This window comes from Cyanistes caeruleus, chromosome 16 (assembly GCF_971803275.1).
Source record: "Cyanistes caeruleus chromosome 16, bCyaCae1.hap1.1, whole genome shotgun sequence".
NCBI lineage: Eukaryota > Metazoa > Chordata > Aves > Passeriformes > Paridae > Cyanistes > Cyanistes caeruleus.
The window spans coordinates 14,941,720-14,961,027 of NC_141716.1; the positions used below are offsets into that span (position 1 = coordinate 14,941,720).

Sequence of the window (19,308 nt, forward strand, 5' to 3'; positions counted from 1 at the left end):
CAAGCCAATTGGGCTACTGCCTGCTTAGCCAACAACACTAAAATAAAGGTGGCAAGCCTACTCCTTGAGCTTGCATGAGTTTAAACAGCAGTCTCTGAATTCAAGTAGTTATTGTTCAGACAAAAGGGTGTTGGGATCTTTTACAAGTGCTGCCATGACCATGAGATTTTACTGCATCATGCCAAGTAGTTCTGAAGTCTCTTAAATACACGGTGTCTGGAAAATGATGTACCTTTATGTCCATTTTCAAGAGCATTAAAAAGTCAGGAGTCAGCCAGAGCAAGAGTCTGTCCTGTCCCCCTGCAGAGCAGCTTGCAAGTGCTGATGACAGAAGGGCTGTGAGCAGAGGCTGAGACTTTGCTCGTCAGCCCATCCTGTCCGGGCACAGCTCCCCAGTGTCATAGGTCAGGAACAGCAAGTGAAGCTTTGGCTGTTGAGGTCAAGTTGGGCTGGGCTGTGTGTGCTGTGCCAGGCCATAAGGAAGGCCAGGGCACTCCCTCAGAGGGCCCTGCTTTGCTATGGAAATGGCACAAAAGTGCCTTCTCTGGAAGAGTTTCCATGTGATCCATTTTCCCTACTGATGTGTGGGGATCTTGAGCCTCGTTGTCCTGGAATAACCAGCTGTGGGTGTCAGGAGCAAGCAGCTCATGTCTCTCTGCAACTTGTAGGTCAGCAAAGGAGAGCCTGGAATCCAGCCTGTCTGCTGTTCAGCAGCAAATATCTCAGCTGGAGATGAGCAGGAACCATCTGGAGGCTCAAGTGCTCAGAGTCACGCAGGCCAAGGCAGTGGTAGAAGGTGAGGACCTCGTGTGCTTTGTTTGTGGTGCCGCCCCTGCCGAGAAAAGCTAAGCACCCTGTAAAGCCACCTCTGTCCACAGGGCTTTTGAGGAGTGGTGGGGCTGGGGGCACTGAAAGGGCCTGAGGTCAGTAAAGTCAGCAAAGACTCTGATTCCTGCTGTTGGTGATGTTTGCAGGACAAGTGAAATTCCTGCAAACAAGAGCTGGAAGCAGAGAGAGCTCTCAGGATGAAAGAACAGGAAGAGACAGCTCAGCAGCTCACAGCTATGGGGGCTGTGTGGAGCATGTCCTCCATGTCCTCTCCATTGAATGTGGGCAGGTGAAAGGTGATCGGGTCTGTCTTTGGGACCAGGAATGAGCCCTCTCACAGAAAGCCAGGCAGAAACATCAGCTTTAAGTTGAGATTTTTGTGCTGCTCTTGTGTTCTGTTTTTCTAAGACATACCTCAGAGTTTCTTCACTGTTCTCTTGCCACTCCCCTTCTGGTGTGTGCTGGTAGGTGTTCAGTGCCAAAGTGAGATTGTAGGACTTTTCTGGGCACGGGGAGGGTGTAGCAGGAATGCTGACAAGGATGAGAAAAATCTATTTAACGATTCATCTGGAGTTTTTCTGAAGAGGAACCCAGAGATGTCTTCTGGGCTGTGTTTTAAGTCACTTCCTGGGCAGCTGTGGTTCCCCGGGGCAGACAGTGGCCCAGGGGAGCAGCAGCCAAGTGCTCTGAGGGCGCGTGAGCCCATCCGTCCTTGCCTCTTGCCACACAGATGTTGCAGGCAAGTGTGAAACCCTCTGTACTTTGCTTCTGTGCAGGTGCTGCAGGAAGAGAAGAATGAGAAGAGGGCTTTAACAGAGACACTGCTCCAAACTCGGGGACAGCTCAGCCAAGCGTGCCAGCAGGTCCAGCAGCTCAGGCAGGCGGTGAAAGAGCAGCAAGAGAAGGGACAGGTAAGTCTGAGTAGGCAGGGAATGGAGTGCAGGGCAGGGACAAGGGCACAAAAGGCAGCTCCTGGGAGTGAGGAGGCAAGGGCTGCCTCAGGCTCTGGGAGCACAGAGCCTGGTAAGCTCCAGAGCTCAGGCCCAGGAAGGAGGGCTTGCAGTACAAGCAGAGCTGGGTTGAGAAGCCACAAGAAGTGGCTGAAGGAATGGGATTTGGAGACAGCAAGTGCAAAAATCTGAGCCTGAGGGCAGGTCCCAGGAAGTCACTCTGCATTTTGTTGCCAGACCATCGAGGCAAAGCTGCAAGCTGAGCTGCAGGAAGCTCACAATGAAATGCTGGCAGTGCAGAGGAGGCACAGGAAGAACTTCAGGGCATCAGAGAGAGGAGATGAATGTCTTCCTTGAACAGAGGGATGCTCTACAAAAGCAGGTGAGTTGAAACAGCAGTGGCACTGCAGTCACCCAGGGAGGACTCTGTGGCCTTCTTGCTTTTCCATGGCAGAGCAGCAGCTGATGGAGTGATCCCTGGGGCTGCCTCATGCTGTGGGGGCTCCATGGCAGCTGCTCTGAAGGACACTCAGTGCTCTGCTGAATCTCAGCTGCTGCCCCCTGGACAGCTGGGCCAGTCCTCTGGGCTGTTGGCCAGCACCCATCAGCATGGACTCCTGCTGGCCTCTTCTTGCTAGCCTTGGTTTGGGAGGTGCTTTTTCAGGTGGGCCACTTAGAGACTTAACCAAGTTGTCCATCTCTATTGGGAATCTGCCGGTCCCAGGACAGGGAGAAAGGGAAAGTTTTCCTTTCTCATTCCTAAGTGCCTCTACTGTGGCTGACAGAGGCAGGCTGTGGCTGTCGCCTCTGACTGCTTTGTTCTGTTTGACTGGAGGTGGAAGAGTTGACATCTCAGCTGGCAGCCTCCCGAGAGTTCCTGGAAAGCAGAGTCCAGAGAGCCCAGCAAGATGTGAGCGAGGCCCAGGCACAGTCAAGGCAGAAGCAATTGGAGGCTGAACACATCCAGAAGAGGCTGGAGGAGGCAGAACATCAGAAGAAGGAGCTCCAAGTGAAGCTGCAGAAACTGGAGAGGGAATGGAGTGAATGCAAAGAAGTGGCACTGGAAAATTTTGAATTGCAGGCTTCCGTGAATGTCCTAGAGAGGGAAAGAGACAGGTAAATGAAAGCCTGTGGGACTCTGCAATGTGGTGAATGCATTCCCTCTTTGCCATCTTTGCACCTACCTGGGGCTCTGGCAGCATTTCCTAAGGGGCAGATTCTGAACTCTCCATGAAGACACATCTCATTATCTGTATGTTGTGTTCATTCTCTAATATTTTAAGCCTTCACTTGGAGTTTTTCTGAAGACAAAGGCTTTTGGGGTAGCTCTTTCCCTCTAGGGAGTGTTGTGCTGTTAGGTTAGGTTAGGTTAGGTTAGGTTAGGTTAGGTTAGGTTAGGTTAGGTTAGGTTAGGTGGGTGTGTTAACAGTGCTGGAGCTGCAGTGTAAGGAGCTGGATACATCCATCAGCTCCACCTTGGCTGCTGTAACTTGAAGCCTTTGGGATCTGATCAGCCTGGCATCTGATGCCTTTACTGGGCAGAACCTTCTTAAGGCCCTGAGTGCTGATCAAGCCCAGATTGCCCTGGGAGGCACCCAAGAAACAAGAATGTTTCTTGAAAGAAATTGGCCAGGAGACAAGACTCCTGTTTGATGCCTTTAATTAGGATTCAGCTCTTGGGGTGGGGGGCCTGAGGGCTTGTTTGCACCATGGCCATTCCCACACTGGCAGCTCCAAGGAGGAGGCACAATTGAGCTTTGCAGCACACACTGCAGAGCTGGGGCTTCCATCCTCATGAGAGTAGCCAGAAGGCCTGTTGTTCTGGCTCGTTGTCTAGGGGTGTCAGTCCTTTCCAGTCCTCTTAGGTCATGGTGATGCAGGAAGATGGTTTCTAAGCAGGCTTAGGTGATGCAGGGAGATGATCTTAGCTTGCTAGAATATGTTTCCTTGTCCTTTTATTCCTCTGTTAGCTCATTGTTTTGGTGTCTTGCATGCCTTAGTTTGCGTATTACTTGGTTGCACAGCTTCCTGGGAGTTTCTTTGTTCTAGTGTGGCACAGCAACCATGGGAGTTGTCTCCTTCTGTGGCATACCTTTCTAATGGGTTGCTTTTGTTAGTTTAATTTAGCCCCCATGGGAGCAGCTCTGTTACAGCAGTAGCAGGGAAGGAAGGGAAAGGTACAGGAATGTCTCATAAGAACCTTTAAAACACTTCAGAACCTGGTACGTAATTAACATTACTAATAACCATCAGAGTAAACAAGGGGTACAAGGTTTATAAATGGGATAAGAACATTAACTGTACGTAACTAAACACAGTATTTTAACTGGGGTGGATTTCTTGAGAGATTTTATTCATGATATCTCTGGTGCATTGCTCCTGATAAAATGCCCCCCTGGTGCCTGGAGGGGCTCAAGCAGGGTCCCTGCCACCCTCCACACTCACAGGTGTTACTGACTGTGCAAAGAATGCAAGAAACCAGAGCAAGGTTAAGGGGGCTCCTCCAGCTGATCAAGTCAAGCCAGTCTTCAGTGCCACAGGATTTTTCTTCCAAGAAGAAGACAAAGGAAAGGCAGAGCACTCTTGCTTGCCTGGAGGTTTCTGCATCTTCCATCAGCTTGAGCTCTAAGCCTCTGTTGCCACTTCTGCCATCAGCCTTTGTTCCTCCAGCTGAAAGTAGGATGGGTGCTGGTAAATCTCAGGGAACTTCCCAGACGACCCCTGGCTGTAGGGTGCTGCTCCTCCTACCTGGACATACAAGATGGGGGAAGGAAACGTCTCTTCCATGTTGACCAAACCTCTTCCCCTTGGAGCCTGGTTAGTCAGAAGAAAATTCTTCCTCTTACCTAATGTCTTCATTGCAGGACTTTGTTAGGTTTGTATGCACATTCCCATCTCAAATAGAAGGTAGGCCATGAAGGCAGGAACTCCCTGTTCTTTCAGGAACAAAAGCAGAGTGGACACATGCTGGGCTGTGACTGCAGGGGGAACAAACAGCCAAGTTGTTTAGACAATCCTCATTGGACAGAGCAGTTTTCTCTGAGGTGGTGCAAGTCCTAGGAGTTTATAAAATGTGATACCATTAGTAATGAGTTGCATGCTTCCCTTCTAGGCTGATTCTGTCTCTGGAGGAAAAGAGCATGGATCTCAGAATGCTGGAACAAAGGAACCTGGCGCTGAACAATCAGCTGTCTCAGTTTCATTCTGCTCTTCAGCAGGCCGAACTGGTCTCTTCAATTTGTGCAGGACAACTGAAACAGCTCAACACCCAGGTAAGCTGTGCACTCCATCCTCTTCTCCAGGGACACACAACACCACCTTTGGCATGCTAGTCCCAACCTCTTTCCCCTCCCAGCAGCATCCACATGTTCTTCCCAGGCCTGCTGCTGCTGCTGCACCCTCAGGCCAAGGCTGGATCTGGTGTCTGCTGCCAAAGTTTTCCCCCATTCTCTCCTGGGGCCCAGCAGGAAATCTGGGAGCAGAAGCAGCAGCACACTCCTCTGGAGCTTCTCTGTCCCTCTGTTAGCAGTGCTGTCCCTGACAGGATTGGTGCCTGTGCCAGGCACTGAGCAATGTGGGGACACAGACGTGGCTATGGCAGGCTGGGCAGGGCACTTCCACCACAGCCAGTTCAGCCCGTGTTCAGAGCTGCAGCCTCAAGGGTGCCCCTTGCCTCCCTTCCCCTGTTTTCTCTACCTTTGTCTCTACTGGATTCCTGGTTCTGCACCTTCTGTTTCTGGTGTATTTCTACCTGAAGTCATTTTTCCTTCAATGCTCTCCCTACTGCCCGCTCTGCTGCCTCAGGAGCAGCCCAGTCCCTGAGGCTCTCTGCATCCATCTTCCAGATCCAGGCCCTGCAGGATGCAGTGACAGAGAAGGCAGCTCAGCAGGACACTCAAGAGAAGGAGCTGCTGCAGGAGCTGGAAAAGTCCCAAGCAGGAGAACAGAGCTTGAGGGACGCTGTGCATGTGCTGCAGGTTGAGATGTCTGAGCTGCGTCTGAGGCTCCAGAGCTCTGAGGAAAGAGCAGAGGCCATGGCCACACACTGTGAGGCCATGGAGATGGAGCTGAGGATGGCTCAGGCTGACAACAACCAAATCAAGGCCTGCAATCAGGAGCTGCAGACACTGTTGGAGGAAACTCAGCAAGGTACAACTTCTCTCCCATCCATTGCCCCATCCTGTTCCACCAGCGGGGATCTCTGATCCCATGCAGAGGTAAAGGCCTTTGCCCAGAGATGGCAGACAGGAAAAACAACCAGCACGAGACTTATCCATCTAGGCGCCAGTCAAAGTTTATCTCAAGGATGATGCTGTGGCTGGCGGTGCCAACTGGCTCTGCTGTGGCTGATCCCATACACAGCTGGTGCCTTTCAGGTGCTGTGTCTGTGCTAAGCAGCTGAAGCTGGATGCCTCAGCTCAATTCCCCCAAATTTCAGGCCCTGTCAAAGCCTCCAGGCTATTGGCCTCTCTGGAGCAGGGCTGCACAGGCATCCCAGCTGCTTTGTCTCTCTTGGATTGCTCACTCAGCACAAGGCCAAGAGCAAACACACTTTGCTATTCCTCTGAACCTTGCCCCTGCCATTCCTGCTTTTTTCTCTGCCTGGAAGTTTCCTTCATTTCTCTCAGTTTTGGAAGCTCTTGTGGGCTTAAGGCCTGGCAAACCTCGGCAGGCAGAGAAGACAGTGCTGTTGTCTCTGCAGGGTGCCCATCAGTTTACTTTGCTTTGCTTTCTCCCTTCTCTTTCCCCTTCCCTCCTGCAGCAATATGGAGGGCAGAAGAGCAGAAGACCTCTCTAGAAACTGCCTTGAAGGAAGAGGCTGTGACTGTTTGTCAGGAGGTGGCATCACTGCAGAGGAAACTGGAGAGCCAGGAGAAGGAAAGGAAGGATGTGCTGGTGAGAATGGCAGATGCCACAAAGGGCCATTTCCTAGCTATGTTTGCACCTTGTGTTACCAGTTCTAAGGAGCACCTTTTTCCAGTTTAACTTTCCTAATTGCATTCTTCTGAACAAGGAGGAAATGATGTTGTAGCCATGTCAAAGCCAGTTAGCACTGAGGCTGCTGATTTTCCTCCATGCTGGAGTTCTGTGCCCTGGAAGCTTTAGTTCTCCATGTCCACACTGTCTCCATTGACATTGCATGGTTTGGGCAATTCCTTGCGTCCAAATCCATGTTCAGATTTCTAAATATCTGGAGCTGGCAGGAGGGATGAGAAGACCTAGGTTGCTGTTAATTGAAAGGTGTTTGGCCTTGGCCGTGTGAGAGCAGGCAGTGGGGAGAGAAGAGAGGAAAGCCAGGTACTGATGAAGATCAGGACGTGTGCCTGCAAGGGGAGAACTCGTCCTGAGTGGCAGCAGGGAATGACTGATCTGGCCATTGGTGCTGCAAGAGAGGGCAGCGGGGCTCTCGGGGGTGCTGCCATGGAAACTCTACACAGGAGTGTTGGAAAACCACTCCTGTTGCCCCAAGGCCTTGGAATGAAATGCTGAGGGTGTTAGCTCTTCCTTCCTGATGGAGAGCACATCCTCATGGCACTGCCTAAATCCTGCTTAGCATTGACTTGAAATCCTGGCTGCAGTTCTGGCAGCTCGTGCCCAAAGGAACACGGGAGTGGAGCTGCCAGAGGTCGGGGACGGGCAGAAAGGAAGCTGGGATGGGCTGAGCGAGCTGGGAAAGAGGCAGCGTCAAGGGGGGCCCAGCCAAGGTCTGCAGCAGCCCGAGAGGCAGAGAGAGAGGGGGGCAGCACGTGCCTGCCCCTGCAGCAGGAGTCCAGATCTGGTGTGAGAAGCAAACCAAGGGAGGCAATGAGTGAGTTTTCTTCTCCCTGTTTTAGCAGCATGAACGGGAATTGTACCACCAGCAGCTGAGGGACCTGGAAAAGAACATGGGTGAACCTGACATCCAAAGAGGGAAGAAGATAACCCAGGAATTGGAAGTGGAGAGGGAAGACATGCAAGAAGAGTTGGACCACGGGACTGCTGCTGCCTTGAAGAAGAGAGGAAGAGAAGAAATCAAAGGGACAGAGAATGCTCAACTCCTGAGTGCTGCACTGAGGAAGAGCGAAATGGCCAAGGGGACTCTGAAGAAAAACTTTGTAATCCTGCAGAGAAAATCTCCTGACAACTGCATGGGCCAGTCTCATCTCCAGGTAGGCACAGGCACTGACCTTCAGTCCACTCCAATGTCCCTGAAGGATTCCAGTGATATTTCCCATAAAGAAGTGGGACTCTATATCCCTGTGAGTCCAGGCCTGCTTGGCCAAAGCAGCCCAAGCTGCGGCAGGCAGCCTTGTCTGTCTGCCTGGCCCCAGCCAGAGACCATTGACTGGCAGATTGTTTCCTGGCATGCCCAGAATGACTGCTACATCTCTGGAGTTTGCTGTTCAGGTCAGCTGCAGGCCAAATGCTGGGCATGGGGAGCTGCTTCTCCTGTGCTCACACAAGATCATGGCAACACGTGGGGATTTGGATTTGGTGTGGGAGGGAATGCAGCAAGTGAGTAGTTTTGTACTGAGAGAGCCAAACAGAAGCTGCACTGCTGGTGCCACACGGATGCTTTGTGAGACAGATTTCCAAGGGACAGCTTTTGTGGTGTCTGAAATAAGGGAATCATCTCTTCTCTGAATACCCAGCAGGCTGTTGGAGCAGAAGGGAAGCAGCTATCAGAGCACTCCAGGAAGGTCGTGGAACATGTACGGGATGTGGCTGCAACATCAGCAAAAGACAAGACAGAGAATCTTGGATCAACCACTGTGCCCAGGAGGACTCTCGAGCAGGTAAAGTACACCACCTGTGCAGAGCCTCAGGCTCCTCTGGAGCACAGCACGTTTGCCCAGGCAGTGCTTTGCAGTGCCCTGCTTGTTTCCTTGCCTCTCCCTGTCCCTGCTGCGGGCACAGCCTTTTGTTTGTTCTGTCTCTTGCGGCAGCCCATGGCTTTCTCAAAGGTGCCTTCACTGCACTGTCTCCCTCCCTGGCCCCGTGTCCCTGGACACACCCTGGCCTCTCTTGCGCAGCCCCCAGCGAGAGCTTTTTGCCCCCAGTGTTGTCTGGTGCAATTCAGGCTCTCAGAGCAGAGATCTTGCATTGATGTCCAGAGGTTCTTTTGCTCCATGTTTGCTGACAGGTTTCTGTGACCTTTCTCCCATCCAATGTGCAGGTGGAACCTGAAGGAAGAAGAATCAGAACTTTTAGGAGAGTGTTCCCCCCAGAGTCCTTTACGTTCAGTGTCTCCAAGTCTGAGCAGCAAAATAGGTCAACTTCTGAAAGAAGCTCCAGCAGCTCAGGGGAGCAGCAGTAGCCCTCCTGCTGATGCACAGCCTGTGGAGCAAGGGGTCAGTGGCCCAAATGTGTCCTTTGGAAATCAGAGTTGGGTTCCTCACTGCTGTTGGAACTCGCTCTGCTAGACCTGTGGGGGCTGAGGGATGTACGTGGGAAGGGTTTGGCAGCCTTGGACTGGACTTGTTGATCATCTGAGCTCTGTTCAGGGCCAGTCTGGGAGCCTGTTCCTTTCCCCTTCCCCGAGGACAGAGTGTTGGTGAGGGCTGCAGTTGGAGGCTGTGTCTGCCCTGACAGCCGGTACCGTGGGGCTGTGGATGCTGCTGCCAGCGTGGGCTTGTGTGAGCCGGGCCTTGTGCCTCTTTCAGGTGTCCCTGCTGCAGTCACAGCTGGCCCGAGACCGACAGCACCACCTGGAGAGCTGTGCAGGGAGCAGGCACGAGACACTCCCGTTGAGTCACAGGGAGCAGAAGGGATCTCCTTGCTTCCTAAACTTCTCAGAGAGGAGCCATGGAGCAGCTGGATGTAGTATTAGCCTTAGATTTTGTCACTAGTTTATGTTTAAAGCATAGTTATAGGTGTAAGTGAACCTTTATACAACTGTGTTTCATAGGATGTAGGATGTATTTATAGACAAATAAAGAGTTTGTTATGATCATGATTAAACTAAAAGATCTTTATTGGAATTACTTACTACCCAGTACACGGAACTATAACTTCCAGTGTAGTGTGTTACATTTGATGCAACTTTGAATCAATTCTATTCAAGCCAGCAAAACCAATTCTTAATTAGAGATTGAGCACCCAAACCAATGATCATGGGCAAAGATTTCTCTCAGCCTCAAGGAGTGACACTGAGGGACATGATCACTCCAGGGAGGAATCTGCAGAAAGGAGACATGTGCCATAATCCACTTTGGTGAGGGCAGGAGACTCCTGCCATGTGTGGAGCTTTTTCATTTGTCCTTAGGAAACTGCAACCTGTTTTAGTCTGAGAGTCACAGAATCTCAGGCTGGGTGAGGTTGGAGGTACTTCTGGAGGTCACCTTGCACAGCCCCTGCCCCATCAGGACCACCCAGAGACAGCTGCCCAGGATGTGTCCAGGTGGCTTTTGAGTCACCTGCTGCATCACCTCCCTGGGCACCTGCACCAGTGCTCAGCCACCCTCCCAGTGCAGAAGTGTCTCCTGAGCTCACAGGGCCCCTCCTGTGTGTCACTTTGTGCCCGTGGCCCCTGGGGCTGTCCCTGACCCCATCCCCTCTGCAGCCCCACCCTGGGTATTTATCCCCAGGGATGAGATGCCCTGAGCGTGCTGTGCTCCAGGCTGGGCAGTCCCAGCTCTCTCAGCCTCTCCTCATGGCAGAGATGCTCCAGCCCCTCCATCATGGCCCATCATGGCCCTGTGCTGGGCTCTGTCCAGTCTGTCCCTGTCCCCTGTACTGGGCAGCCCAGCTCTGGGCCCAGCACTCCAAGGCTGCCTCACTGGTGTGGAGCAGAGGGGAAGAAACCCTTCCCTGTGCCATGTGTGGCACCACTTCCATATTCAGAAAGATTTGGCAGGATTTACAACAGGAATTTCTGCTCCATATCTTATGTGGGAAAAAATGTAATGATCCATGCTCCCTCTCACTGGTGGTGAGTAAAGGAAGAGTAGTCCTTTTGTTGGTGACAATGGATGTCAGCTGCATAGGAACCGTGCCAGACTGGTGTGACCTACTGTGGGAAGGTGCACTCTGAGGGATGTAAAAGCTGGGGTGTAGAGATCATTTGAAGACTATTCTTCAAACCATATAAGCCCCTAATTTGTCGAGATGGGGAAAACAATTCCTAGGCAAGTGTGGATGCTAACTCTGAAACAGAGAGCATGTGAAACTGCAGGCCACATAGCTTTCTCAGTCTTGCCTGAGAAAGTGGCCTGGGAAATTATGAGGAGGATTTAAAACAATCCTCAGAGACAGAAAGCAGCCTTGCAGGTGCTGTTTGTCTGTTCCTTGTTTTCTTTGCAGGAGAAGGTCAAGGGGTGGTGTGCCCCACTGACCAATGATGGTGATGTAGTAGTTTACTAACCAGTAAGAGTTTCTTTTCTGTACTTTCCACGTATCGGTCTATAAAAAAGACTTGAAGTAATAAACTAAGAGAAATTCTCCTGATCGACTCCATAGAGCGTCTTTGTCGTTCATTCTCGCCGTTCCTAATAGAGCGACAGGCAAGGGCTGTGTGCTGGTTTTGCATTGATGGATATTTGGGCAAGAAGGAAGAAAGCACCCATAGAAATTATTTCTCTGACAGAAGCTAAGAGCTTCCTCTGTGTTTGGAAAAAAACAATAGCTGGCTAGTTCCGAGAACTGACAACTTATTGAACCACTTAGAAGCTTGGTCCGCCTCTATGAGATGCACATTTTAAAAACAGACAAGGCCTGGAAAGCTCTCTTGGCTTCTGGCCTTGAACAGGTGACTGGGGCCCGGCTCCCCGCACAGCCTGAGGGGTCTGGTGGGGCCAGGCCCGGCTCTGCTGCGGCGCTGGCCCCTCCTGGGAAGTTCGCTGGGTCTGTTGCGGCGGGGGGCTGGGACCCCTTCCCAGGGGGGCTGAGCCCTTCCCGGGAAGCCCGCCGAGCCCTTCCCAGTGGCACCGCCAGGCCAGGCAGGGCCAGGGCTGAAATTCTGCCGCTGCTGGGTTTTACCAGAAACTGCCAGGCAGAGGGAGGGGTAGCCATCGGCCCACGGCGTGCTGCCTTGGAGTCCTGGCCTGGCTGCTGAGATCCTAGCCGCCCTCCCCCAGCACAGCTACCGAGAATCCTCCACCACAAACAGCTCCGGCTGCTGCCCTGGCAGACACCCCATGACCGTCCACAGGTCTGGGCACCATTTAACCCTTTCAGTGCACAGATGAGACCCACAGAGCACGATTCTCACCTCGGCTGAGAGAAAAGAACAGAGTGACGACACGTAGAAAGACAAAGTTGAAGACCGAGGTCAGGAAAGAAAGAGTCAAGCGTCTGATGGAAGGTAAATGAGGAGATGCCTTAGTATTGAGCCTGAAAGCACTTTTGGTAAGGCCAGGGAGATGGGCTATGATCCACTAAAATATCCCCTTTAATTCAGGGGAAAGTATAGGGGGATAAAGTGTTCAAACTGTCTATGTGACAAAGGCATCCACTGATGAAGCAGTGTAGATGTTGAAAGAGCTGTGATCCCATCAGAAGCTTGAACAGAGAGACACAGAGAGACAGTGATGAAGACCCTTTGCCCCCAGGGAGGGAAGACCTCTGTTCCCAGAGATGAAAATGATTGCAGAGATAAATGAAGAGCACCTTTGGTTTTGAAGAACTCATCCTTAAAAGAATAGCCCATAAGTTGACATAGCCCATAATTGCAACTGTAGAAAGGCTGTGAAAATGGGAGCAACTTCACAATTGCAGGTTTGTTTTTTTTCCCCAGGCAGCTGCTATTTGTGAAAATGAAAAGCCCCAAGGGAATTGTTTCTTGTGGAGAAGTCTCCATGGCATGGCAAGAGAAAATTCCTCTCCCTACAAGAACTCATGAAAGACTATTGTAGATTTAGTAAGTGATTTTAAATCCCCAGGTGTTGTCTCTGTGTTGTCTGTTGGAAAAGAAGCCTGGCAGGGGGAGGAAAACTGTTCTGAGGGTTTTATTCTGACTCTTTTTATAATTTTAGTTTTGTTAATAAAGTTTTCTTCTCTCTTGGTTTGGAAGACAGGTGTCTGCTAGGGAGGGCAGGAGCCTCCCTTGGAATGAAAATGTAAACCCCCTCCCTCCAAATTACTATAATTTTGAAATCAAGGGTCTCTCAGGCAGAGATCTGGGGATAGAAATAGCAGTTCTTTACTATTATGTGCAACAAGGCCAACAACAATAACTACAGCATTAACAACAAAACAGAACCAAGGACCCTGTGACAACCTTCTCAGCCAAGGCAGGAAGGGATGGAGGAGAGGCTTTGCTTCACAAACCCCCTCGGGCGGGCAGTCCCGGTGCTCCTGCAGGGCTCTGAGGAACACTCAGCTGGAACAGCAGGGATGAGCTGAGATCCTGGGCCAGTGGATGAGGTGTATCAGCAGCTCCACAGCAGTGGCTGGCACTGCCACATCTCAGCAGGACAGGGGGCACAAGGCCCACTGATGAAGAGGGAAGAAGAAGCAGCAGCAGCTTCATCTGGGTGATGGCAAATTCTCTTCTCCAAAACCTCAACAGCTCCAAGAGAGAGTGTCTTGCTCTCCAGCCCAAGAAACCAGCCAGCCCCCAGCTGTCCCCCACCCTCCCTTTTCCCTGCATCTCTTCCCCCCTGGCCCAGCCAAGCTCTTTGTGTTTCTCAAGTACTCACTAAGTACCAGCAGTCAGATTTCCCTGCCACTAAAGGGTAAAAATTCCATAGCTGAGAAGGAACAAGAAGGAGGACACCGAACCCCCAACATCTTCATACCTTTTAAGTATTGAGCCTGTTTTGCCCTCCTCCTAATCCATATCTCACAGCAAGAAATAAGTACGTTCACTAGTAATTTTAGCCAGCACTAGACCCACCACATCATTTGGTGTATTGGCTGGGAAACTCAAATTGGTGAACTACAGGCTGAAACTGCAATTCTGTGAGTTCCTTTACCTCCTAGGTCAGTTTTTCCATTAATGATAGCAGATTGTCCTGGTTTAAAAGACAGATGTCTGCCAAGAAAGCTGGAAATCTTCCTGGAATGGAAAGATTGCCCCCTTCCTCCAAATTATAACTTGAAATGACAGGGCTTCCAGGCAATTATATGGGAAAAGGAATAACAGTTCTGTTTAAAATGACATGTAATATTGGCTTTTGCATTTCTGTATTAGCTTTTACTTGTTGGTATTGGATCATAAGTATTTGGATATGGTACAATTTGTAACTCTTTTTGGCTGCTTGTTAGTGTAACACAATCTATTAGTTTTGCACTGTAAAGCTTGCAGAAATAGTGGTGCGATGACTGTATTATATTGTAGGCCTTAGCAAACCACAAAATGTTAAAATGCTCCTATGCAACTAAAAGAATGGTGTAAAGCAATCATGCTTGTTTCCCCCACATCTGCTGACTGACCTCTCTAAGTGATAACAGTGACATAAACTAGAGCGCTGGAGAAGAATTTTAGAAGAACTCTTTATCAGGGTGTGGAACAACAGGGTGGAAACAGGAGAAGAAATAAAATATATGGACTTAACCCACAGGATATCATACAGAAAAGTTGGAGTGTAAAACTAAACAAAAGAGTTCTTGAGACATCAAAAATCTCACAAGAATGTTTGAATAATGCATGAAACACATGAATGTGCATGTACCTCCTGTAATATAACAGTATATCGGGAACATTTTCTGAAGCTAATGTAGTGGTTTAGATTACCAATTTAAGTTTCCTGGCCAATGCACCAAATAATGTGGTGGCTTTTAGCGCTAGCTAAAACCACCAGGGTACTTACTAATTTCTTGCTGTGAGATATGGATTAGGAGAAGGGCAAAACAGGCCTAAAACTTAAAAGGAATAAAGAAACTTTATTAACAGAACCACAAGAATAAGAAGCATCAGAATAAAACCTCCCAAAAACTTTTTTCCTTGCCCAACTGACAATGTAGAGACAAAGCCTGGGATGTTAAAGCAGCACCAACTGTACAATAGTCTTTCATCAGTCTTTGTAGGGAGAGCAGTTTTCTCTTGTGCCATGGAGACTTCACAAGACAGAGTTTTCTTGTGGCTTTTCATTTATACGAGTGACAGCTGCCTGGGGAAAAAAAACTCTGCCATCGTGCCCTCCTAGAGGTGTGCCCTCCATTTGAACAGCCCTCCTAGAGGTGTGTCCATGGGCCATGAACTCATGGGGTATTATTTTAAGGATGAGTTATTCAAAGGCAAAGGTTATTTCCATCTGTCTCTGTGATCATCTTTGGGAACAGAGGTTTTCTTCTTCTCTCCCTGAGGGCAAACGGTCTTCAGCTCTCATCTCTCTCTTTCTCTGTTCAAGCCTCTCATGGGATCACAGTTACTTCACCATCTGCTTAACTTCGTCAATGGATACCTCTGCTTAGATCTGCAGCTTGAATACTTCATCCCCCCAATACTCTTTCATGAATTAAAGGAGTTCTTTTTCAGAACATAATTGTCCATCTCCACGGCCCTACCAAAAGAATATTTCAGCTTATTAGAGCATCTCCTCATTCTCCTTCCATCTGAGGTTTGAATCCCTCTCTTACTGACCCCGATGTTTCATGTTGTCTTTCTATGTGTCGATTATTCTTTTATCTCCCTGGAGGAAAAAGCCAGGTCTGCAGGTCTCATCTGTGTAGTGAAAGGGTTAAATCTTGCCCAGGCCACAAGAGGTAGTTACGGTGTCAGATTTTAAAGCCACGCTGGTGCCTCTTTCAGCCTGGCAGCGGCTGGGCCATCTGTGGGGGCTGAGGGGGATGTGGGGCATGTTGGTGAGTGTCAGCAGCCATGGCCTGGCCCCGCCTGGGTTGGGGGACTCCCCTGGGAAGGGCTTTTTCCACCCCACTGGAATGGGACCGAGAGAGCTTCCTGGGAGAAGCCAGTGCTGCAGCAGAGACCTGCCCGGCCTGCGGGAGGCATTGGGTTGGGGAGGGGGGGGGCCTCAGTCTCCATTCCCCACCCAGGAGCCGATGGGGTTTGGCCCAGTCCCCCACCCCCAGGCAGGTCGCACAGGCCATGGGGGAGCAGGGCCAGCCGCACCAGAGTTCTGCTGCATTTCATGGCTGGAAAGAAAGAGAGAGAAGTTCCCGAGCTTGGTTTTTAAAAGGCGGAATTCACAGAGGTGGACTTACTTTTCAGTGGTGCAAAGTGCTGTCAGTTCTCAGAACTGGCCAGCTATTGGCCTATCTCAAGCACAGAAGAAACTCCCAGCAGCTTCTCTCAAAGAAATCCCTTCCGTGGGTGGCTCTTACTGCTTTCCCTAAATGTCAAACTTCCATAGCTAAGGTGTGGTTTTTGGCCGATTGCCAAATCCACCCCAGCCCTAGAGATTTGTCCCTTTCTTCCCCTTATTAAACTTTTAAATATTAATATAACTATAATAATTAATATAACTTTAAAAAACTCTAAAGAGTGAAGCCTGTTTTTTTTCTTTACTAGCACATATATAAATATACAGAGAGAGAAAGAGGTAACAAGAGAGAACAAACAACAGCATCCCTCCAAACTAATCACGGATTCTTCTCACCCACTGAGCAGTTCTGCCTTTGCTGTAGTTATGATCACAACTGGCAGAGGCTGCTGTTGGCTCACGTCGAGGCAGAGTGGCTGCAGTGACTCTGCCCTGGTTCCAGGGGGTGGTGTTGGCTCAGGCGGCTTCAGGGGGCCAGCGATGGGAGCTGTGAGCCACCCCAGGGGTTAATGGCAGCCTCAGGGGGAGAGAGAAGGTGGGGGTCTGGTTTTCCCACGTTCTCACCTGTCTATTGCAGTATCCTGGAGATGGCAGCTCTGGTGAGGCTCCAGTTGAACAGCAGCTGGGGCTCCCTCTCTGCAGAGAGAGAGAGAGAGGACAGGTGGGGTTGTCCAGTTTCCCCTGAAGCTCGCAGGCAGATGGTGAGGGCCTTCATGCTGATGGCGAGTGCTGAAAAGTCCCCGTCAACCAGCTGCTGCTGCAAGCAACAGGCTCACCCATGGGTGGCAAGGAGAATTCTGAAGCAGTGCCGGGCCCAGCACCAGAAACTGCCCCAACTGCCCTGCTCCTAGCATAGCCAGATGGTTCTTCCCTCAGCAAGCCCGTGCCTAACCCCACCCTCCCTCCCTGGAAGCTTCCAGTGGAATGGGAGGGACATCGGCCAGTTCTTTGGTATCTCAATTGCCCATCATCCCTTCCCAAGGGGTGTCAACTTCCCCCTCCTCATGTATCAACATCCCCCTTTTCATGTAACAAATAGGAGAAAATCCACCAAAACAAACCCCGCAAACCCACAACATTTGCCACCCTGAATGTTTTCCCATACCAACATATCACATCAAACTTTGATTTTCAAACCGTATAACTACATGTATTATCCTAATTGTACACATACATACATGCAGGTATGGCTACAGGCACAGTGTCTTGGGCAATTCATCCCAAAACACGGTCTCCTTGAGACATACATCATGTTTCTCCATCTTTCTGCATCACTCAGCAAGTGCAAATTGGTGCACTGAGCAACCCCACAGATGGGTTTGTCTTTGATTGAGGCAGAATTAATGCAAACAATCTTTCCCAGCATACCTCTCATATGCACCACCAGATCCTTGTCTCCATCTGCTGTGCACAGGGGTTTGGATCAGGAATAGGCAGCTTCATTGGTGGAACTTCTGGTGTTAACTAACCATGTAGCTTTTGCTAGATGCAGCTGCCACTGCTTGAAGATCCCATGCCTCCCATTGCTTTCAATATTGTTTTTAAGAGTTCATTGCACCGCTCAACTTTCCTGGCAGCTGGTGCATAGAAGGGAATGTGATTCACCCACTCGACGCCATGTTCTCTAGCCCAGGTGTTTATAAGGCTGTCCGTGAAATGAGTGCCTTTGTTGGACTCAATTGTGTGGCAGGTACCATCCTTCCACAGGACCTGCTTTCCAAGGCCCAGGATGGTGTTCTGGGTAGCAGTGTGAGGCACAGGCTAGGTCTCCAGCCATGCTGCGGTGGCTTCTACCACTGTGAGCATGTAGCACTTGCCTTGGAGGGTTTGAGGCAGTGTGATGTAGTCTGCCAGGCCTCCCCACTTACATTTGGACCACGGCCCCCATACCACAGGGGCTTCACCCGCTTAGCTTGCTTGATCGCAGCTCATGTCTCACCATTATGGATAACCTGAGAGATGCTGTCCATGGCTTGATCTACCCCTCGGTCTCATGCCCACTTATAGGTGGCATCTCTGCCCTGATGGCCTGAGGCATCATGGGTCCATCAAGCTAGGAATAACTGTCCCTTGTGTTACCAATCCAAATCTATCTTGAACAAAACAACTTGATTTTTTCAGCCTGATCCGCCTGTTCATTATTTCGGTGCTTCTCATTAGCCTGACTCTTGGGGACATGGACGTGACAGACTTTCACAGGTAGCTTCTCTACCCAAATGGCAACATCTTGCCATTCGTCAGCAGCCCAGAATAGTTTTCCCCTATGCTGCCAATTGGCCTTTTTCCACTTTTCCAGCCAGGAAACAGCTCCACAGAGCATTGGCTACCATCCATGAGTCAGTGTAGAGGGAAAGTTCTGGCCACTTCTCTCACTCAGCAATGTCCAGGGCCAACTGGATGGCTTTGAGTTCAGCAAGTTGTATATTTCCATCTTCTCCTTTGGTAGCTTCTGCAGCCTGTCGTGTTGGGCTCCATACAGCTGCTTTTCCCTTTCAGTTCATCTTTACAATACAACAGGAGCTGTCAGTAAAAAGAGTGTAGCATGCTTCTTCTTGTGGCAGTTGGTTGTAAGGTGGAGCTTCTGCAGCAAGCGACACCTGTTTGTGCTCCTCTTTTTCTGGTAGACCAAAGTTTTCACCTTCAGGCCAATTCATAATTACCTCCAAGATCCCAGAGCAATTTGGGTTTCCAGTACTGGCATGTTGTGTGTTGAGGGCAATCCATTTGCTCCATGTGGCATTGCTGGCATGGTGGGGAGAAGGAAACTTTCCTTTGAAAATCCACACCAGCACTGGCAGTCGGGGTGCCAGGAGGAGTTGTGCATCTGTGCCAGTCACCTCTGAGGTGTCTTGAACTCCTTCATAGGCTGCCAGGATCTCCTTCTGTGTGGGAGTGTAGTCGGCTTGAGACCCTCTGTAGGTTTGATTCCAGAATCCCAGCGGATGGCCTCGAGTCTCACCAGGCACTTTCTGCCAAAGGTTCCAGGACAGACCGTGGCTCCTGGCTGCAGAGTAAAGCACATTTCTCACCTCTGGTCCTGTCCTGACTGGACAAGGGCTACTGCATGAGCGATCTTCTGCTTGATCTGGGCAAAGGTGGACATCGTCCCTCTTGCGGGTTACCAGGTAGAGAGGGCTCACGATCTGTACTCAGGAATTTTTATGTGAAGTCATGGGTTGGAGACAGATTCATGACTCAAGTCCAATGATGATATGACAAACAGCAAAGAGTTTATTGTGGCAACTCTTTATATAGGGAGTTCAAAATTATCGGGCTTGGACTGTTGATTGGTTGAGATCTCTGCACCGCCCACATCTCTGGCCAGTGATATGTCTGCAATTAGGATAAAAAGGGATCAGCTGAAGGTCCCCTGTGTAGGTTTGCAT

At 50.2% G+C, this 19,308-nt stretch overlaps 4 protein-coding genes across 4 annotated transcripts in view; 2 read left to right on the forward strand and 2 right to left on the reverse strand.

Moving 5' to 3' along the window:
• LOC147650263 (uncharacterized) overlaps positions 1-19,308 on the forward strand; it is a 241,358-nt gene that overhangs the window by 175,863 nt on the left and 46,187 nt on the right. The window contains exons 4-8 of the mRNA XM_086853494.1: positions 2,614-2,894; positions 4,891-5,050; positions 5,624-5,927; positions 6,541-6,674; positions 7,616-7,927. Coding sequence (XP_086709620.1) covers positions 2,614-2,894; positions 4,891-5,050; positions 5,624-5,927; positions 6,541-6,674; positions 7,616-7,927 — 1,191 coding nt within the window. The remainder of the gene's footprint in view (positions 1-2,613; positions 2,895-4,890; positions 5,051-5,623; positions 5,928-6,540; positions 6,675-7,615; positions 7,928-19,308) is intronic.
• Positions 1-19,308, forward strand: part of LOC147650267 (maestro heat-like repeat-containing protein family member 7) — a 285,583-nt gene that overhangs the window by 143,949 nt on the left and 122,326 nt on the right. The gene's annotated exons all lie outside the window — the stretch shown is intronic.
• The window catches only part of LOC147650270 (maestro heat-like repeat-containing protein family member 7), a 226,296-nt gene that overhangs the window by 100,689 nt on the left and 106,299 nt on the right, over positions 1-19,308 (reverse strand). The gene's annotated exons all lie outside the window — the stretch shown is intronic.
• The window catches only part of LOC111942142 (uncharacterized), an 85,639-nt gene that overhangs the window by 9,763 nt on the left and 56,568 nt on the right, over positions 1-19,308 (reverse strand). The gene's annotated exons all lie outside the window — the stretch shown is intronic.